Raw genomic sequence first — 5561 nt, forward strand, 5'->3', positions numbered from 1 at the left:
ATGGGCCTCAGCTGCTTCAAGTCCTGGAAACATGACAGTACCGGCCGCAAAGGTGAGACACACACACACACACACACAAGCACGAACAAACACACACTAACCATCAACATAGTGTTTCTTAATCCCTCCAGTCCTGTGTGTTGCCCTTTAGTGACATTAGATAAACGCTGACTCAGGTTATTTAGGAGACTGTCTGAGGTGACTGTGTGTGTGTGTGTGTGTGTGTGTGTGTGTGTGTGTTTCATACAATCACGTGTGTTCGATGTATGACTTTGACGAGGACAGAAAGTGAAGCATGATGGGACATGGGCGAGTAGAGAGGAAAGTGTGTGTGTGTGAACAGCTTTTTTCAAACTATGCCCATGAAAAAACTACAAATCCATGATGATGATGATGGTGATGCAATAACCTGAATATCATTTTGCATTCAGAATCACTATAATTCACAAAGTTGTGTCCACATGTTACGTGTTCATTTATTTCATCATAAGCATAATAAATACTACAGAACTTTTAATAATCTCTGTCTTTACATTCGGTTTCATACGTCTGATGACTCATCCTGCACTAACTCTGCCTCCAATGTAAATGCACCGCCGGCTGCAAATCTAGGATCCATCATTCATGGCTTTGCTCCAGAAACCATTTAATCAGGTTCAGCGTCTTCCTCCTCATCACTCAGATCTACAGGAGGAGACAAAGGTGGAGGCGACTGTTAACGTCAATAATCCTGCAGACAAACATGGACATCGGAGAATTTAGATGCTCTGACCTGTTTTCCTCTGAGAAGAATCTGTCATCACCTCCTTTTTTATGGTTCTTGCATGATGCCCATTATTTCACTGTAACAGCCGGAGATGACAGCATTGAATCTTCCTTCATAACAAGTTGACGACCCCTTTGAACGTGTGCGTGTGTGTGTGTCTGTGTGTGTGCAGGTAACAGAGACGTGTTGGCCAGTCCAGGCTCGTACTTCTTCCTGTCCAACAGTGCAGGTCAGGGGGACGAGTGGCTGAAGAGCCTCAACAAGGGAGTCTGGATCCCTTTCACAGGTACACACGTCTTTCCCTGAACTTATACAATTCTTACAAAGAAATATCATCATGCATTTCTGTATAAGAGTCAATATCTGATGATATAAAAAGACGGCAGCAGAGGCCTGTGTTGTTCTGCTGTGTTATACTTGTGTCTCCAGTGGATGAAGTGGATCTGGTTCTTTCCCGACAGGGGTGTTCGGGCAGCGCCTGGAGGAGACGGTGCTCTACGAGCGGCGCTACGGGCTGCGTCTGGTTCCTCTGGTGGTGGAGCAGTGTGTGACCTTCATCCGGGAGCGAGGCCTGCAGGAGGTGGGCTTGTTCCGCCAGCCAGGACAGGCCAGTCTGGTGAAGGAGCTGCAGGAGGCGTTCGATGCCGGGGAGAGGCCATCGCTCGACGGGTACAGTCCCTCCTTCTGTCTGAGTTCTTTAAAAAGGGTTTTGTGTAATAATCAGTCTGCTCAGCTCTGTGTGTTTGGTCAGCAGGAGCACAGACGTCCACACGGTGGCGTCTCTGCTGAAGCTCTACCTCAGACAGCTGCCGGAGCCCCTGGTTCCTTACGGCTGCTTCCAGGACTTCCTGTTATGTGGACAGACGCTGAAGAGTGACCACACACAGGTAAACGCTCAGGAGGCCGTCCACATGCTCCTGACAGAATTCTGTAATGAGCTCTCGTGGATTTACTTCTTCACTGCAGAGCCTGAAGTCTTTTTATCTTGTTCTCTTTTCTCCACCTCTTCTTCCTCACTCAGGGTTTGAGGGAGCTGCGGAGTCTTCTTCACGATTTGCCAGTTGCAAACTTTAACCTGCTCAACTTCATCTGCCAGTGAGTCCCCCCCCCCCCCCCTCCCTGTTTGTTTAGTTAGAAAAATGACTGAAGGAAAAAGTGGATTTAAACGTAGATGTAAATGTTCGTGTGCAGGTTTCTGAATGAAGTGCAGAGTTTCTCTGGCAGCAACAAGATGAGCGACCAAAACCTGGCCACAGTGTTTGGGCCAAACATCCTCCGAGGAAAAGCTGAAGACCCACAAAGCATCATGGGAGGTAGAGAGATCAGCTGACCCCCAGCACTGAACACAAAGAGGCTTGTCCAGGAACATGGTTCTCAACTCTTTATCTCTGTGTTCCAGGTGCAGCCTTAGTCCAAGTGCTGATGTTGGAGCTCATCCGAGAGCACGAGTCTCTGTTTGCCAAAGTGTCCCCCCCCTTGTCCTCCTGTCCACCTGAGGGTTCGGCTGCATCGCCCGGGGCTCTGAGGCACCCTCGTCTTCGCCAGCTGTCCATGCCTCTGATCGCAGGACCGTCCACCACCGACGCCCAGAACCACAGGTACTACTCAGAGTACAGTCATACAGTACATGGTCAAATGTATATGACAGAGTACATTTCTACTATTACAAGACTTGCACGTAAGGAATCCACAATCCTTCCTGTTCCTGATCTTTCTCACCAACAACCTTCTCCCCCGACATTCAACATCTTACCACATCCATCCACGCTCATTTCTAAACACGACACTAAAGACTTGATCATCTTGACATCTCCTCTTCCTTCCTGTAGCTGTATCTATGGTGCAGCCGCCAACCCAGACTCGTCCTGGGCCCAGAAAAGACTCCTCGGCCATCGCTACACCTCCTCCCACCCGGGGAACTGCTTCTACCCCCCGCCCTCCTGCAGTCCTCCCCCACAGCACCAACCTGACGGACCCGATTATCACCAGGATCAAGCTGGTGAAGGATCGTTCTCCTCAAAGGTACAAGCTTCTACATCCAGCCTCCAGCTACAAGCCTCTCTGCCAGACAGCTCCCAGCCCAGACTGGTGCTGGTGGACTGGACTAAGCCGTGGCCCGGTCCTACAGAGGCAGAAGCTGGTTTCTGGAGCTCTGGTGCTGCAGATGGAGACTGTGCAGTGCAGGACGCAGCGAGTGGGGGGAGCAGTGAGACGCAGGAGGACAGCACCACTTCTGCCTACGACAACCTGGACAGGGTGTCTTCACACCAAAGGATGGAGGACGTCACTGGTGAACCTCTTGAAACCAGTGATCCAGGAGAAGATGTTGGGACTTGTGAAGAGAAGGAAGAGCCAGAGGACGCGGAGCAGAGAAGGGACGACTCGTCATGCTCCTCCTACGAAGTTCTGCCATTGGACGAGAGCACCGAGGCTCTGGAGGCGGGTCACACCGACACTTCACCAAAGAAACCTGAGAGCTTATCATCCAATCAGGCAGCGGAGGAGGAAACCAGTGATCAGGGTGATCATGAAGACATCAATAACAATGATGATGATGAAGATAATGATGATGATGATGATGAGAGCGTCCACCATCTTAACTCCCCAGCCTCTGCCCTCAGTGGCAGCCCCATCAGCACAGGCAGCTCCGAGGTGTTCCTCCCCTCTGGTCCTCCAGGCGTCCGGGGGCCTGTGGGTCCACCGCAGCCCTGGGAGGCTCACTCGGGCCTGGCCAAGCTGCAGCAGCTGATGGCCCAGCAGAAGGCCGAGTACCAGGCCAGGATACACAGGTGAGGCAGTCTTTACTTACTCAAGGGCACATCTCCAACTATTTTAAACGTGTGCTGTGTCAGCCATGTTGGCTCAGAACCCGGTGTCAGTGATGTGTTGTCTGTGCTGCAGGTTGGAGCGCTGTAATGACGTCCTTGAGAGGCAGGTGGCGGTACTGAGGGTCAGTCTGCAGCAGCAGAAGAGAAGCCAAAGCGTCACAGAGATCAAGATACGCAACATGGAGCGAGCCAAGGCCGACGCAGACCGACAAAACGACACCATGCAGAGAGAGATGGAGCAGTTCTTCCAGATGTATGGAGAGATCCGAAGAAGAGGAGGAGGGGAGGAAGGAAGAGGAGGGGGGAGTCTCTAGAAAGAGAAGAGAGAAATGATTTGACATGTATGGAATCGTCAGAGGAGGATAGACAGGAAGGGAGAGAAGAAGAAGATGTCGACTTCACATTGAACATTAAGGCCTCAAATCCTGAAGGTAAACAGTCAGGGCCAGAAACACAAGCTGTGATCCAGGAGACAGTCTGAAGACATCAGACGGCAGTATAGGACATTGTCTTCCTCGTCTGGATGTCAGGACTGCTTCTGCCCACACTGCAACACCTGGAGACATCTGACTGGCTCGGTCCAGAGGTCCAGATCCTCGTCGGTCCACTTCCTCCCTCATTAACTGTTTTCTGCTCACACTCAGAAGTGCTGTTCCTCGGCTACAACACAATCAAACATTCGATGTTTACCGTTTCGGTGTCCAGAGCATTTCAAGAAGAAAAGACAATGAATCTCAGAACTGTTGTGAAAAGAGAATGAATTCCTTTCTAACAAAAAGGGGTTTCAGTCCAAGTTCTAAAAGATGTGAGGGGCAGCAAACTCATAGTGAAGCTGTGTAGTCTGAAGTGGGAAAACTAGAGAAATCTGAATATCTCTGGTTCTTATTTTTTTTCACGGCTCAGGACCAAAGTGATCAAAGTGATTTAACATCCACAGCTGAAAGCAACTTCATAAAGGACTAAAATATAAAAATCACAATTTGATGCACAGAATGTTCAAACATCAAATGAATTTAAAGTTTTCTGGATGATTTGCCACTGGCTTCTTTTATTTTGATAATAATGATAATAATATGATATTGACTGGATGCTACATTAAATGTTTTGTCTTTCCAGAAACCTGCAGTGCAGGAGCTCCTTCAGTCTGAGACAGTTTGTTTTCACATTGTGAGTAACAGACGTCACGTGTACAACGATCCTGTCAATCATCTGTTCACTGTGCATGACGACAACTTTCAATAAAATACAAGAGAAAGTGTTTTCCACACAGAATGAGATCAGTTCATGTTTTCAGTCTATTTGAGCCGTGTTGGTTTTAAAGCTACAGATCATATCGTCACTTGGGATCACTGAAGGATTCTGGGTAATTCGGGGGGGGGAGAACTACAATTTGATTATTATAATATAAACTGCACATTTTTTCATAAGATTATTCCCAATCATATGATCATTAACATCAGGAAATACTTCATGCATAGTAAAAAAAAAAATCTGGGTATCTCTGCCTCCAAAACGATTAAAGACACTTCATTGTGATGTCATCATCATCACTATGAAGGCATATAATGTCATATGTGTCTGATGATGTCGTCCAGTGGGTCTGATGAATCAATAGTGAAAACTGAAGGGGCAGTAATGCAACCCTTGGGATGCCAGCTGCCATCAAACTGAAGAAGAGGAGGAAGAGGAAGAAATAGTGTGTCAGGTGAAGTCATGTTCTAATGTAATGCATAAACTTTTCCTACGAATAAGATCAGTCATAATGTACAACTTATATTTATGTATTTATTAATGTATATATAATTATACATAAGACCTGATGGTACTGGATGTTGAACTGTTGCCCTCTAGAGGCTGAAGCAGAAGATCAGAGAATAGAAAAGGTTCAACTTGAACTGATTTGCTTTTTCAAACTGAGGAAGACGACGTGATGGTGCAGTGAAAACAAAAATCACACATTTATCAAA

At 47.6% G+C, this 5561-nt stretch overlaps 1 protein-coding gene across 1 annotated transcript; it reads left to right on the plus strand.

Moving 5' to 3' along the window:
- On the plus strand, positions 1-3908 carry LOC128457620 (rho GTPase-activating protein 22-like). Its single transcript, XM_053442402.1, has 9 exons — positions 1-52; positions 939-1052; positions 1228-1435; positions 1521-1653; positions 1788-1861; positions 1958-2079; positions 2166-2364; positions 2596-3555; positions 3668-3908. Exons 1-9 carry the CDS (start codon positions 1-3, stop codon positions 3906-3908), a joined length of 2103 nt encoding a protein of 700 aa, XP_053298377.1.
- Positions 3909-5561: the final 1653 nt, after the last annotated feature.

Source organism: Pleuronectes platessa, chromosome 15, assembly GCF_947347685.1.
Source record: "Pleuronectes platessa chromosome 15, fPlePla1.1, whole genome shotgun sequence".
In the NCBI taxonomy this organism is placed as follows: domain Eukaryota; kingdom Metazoa; phylum Chordata; class Actinopteri; order Pleuronectiformes; family Pleuronectidae; genus Pleuronectes; species Pleuronectes platessa.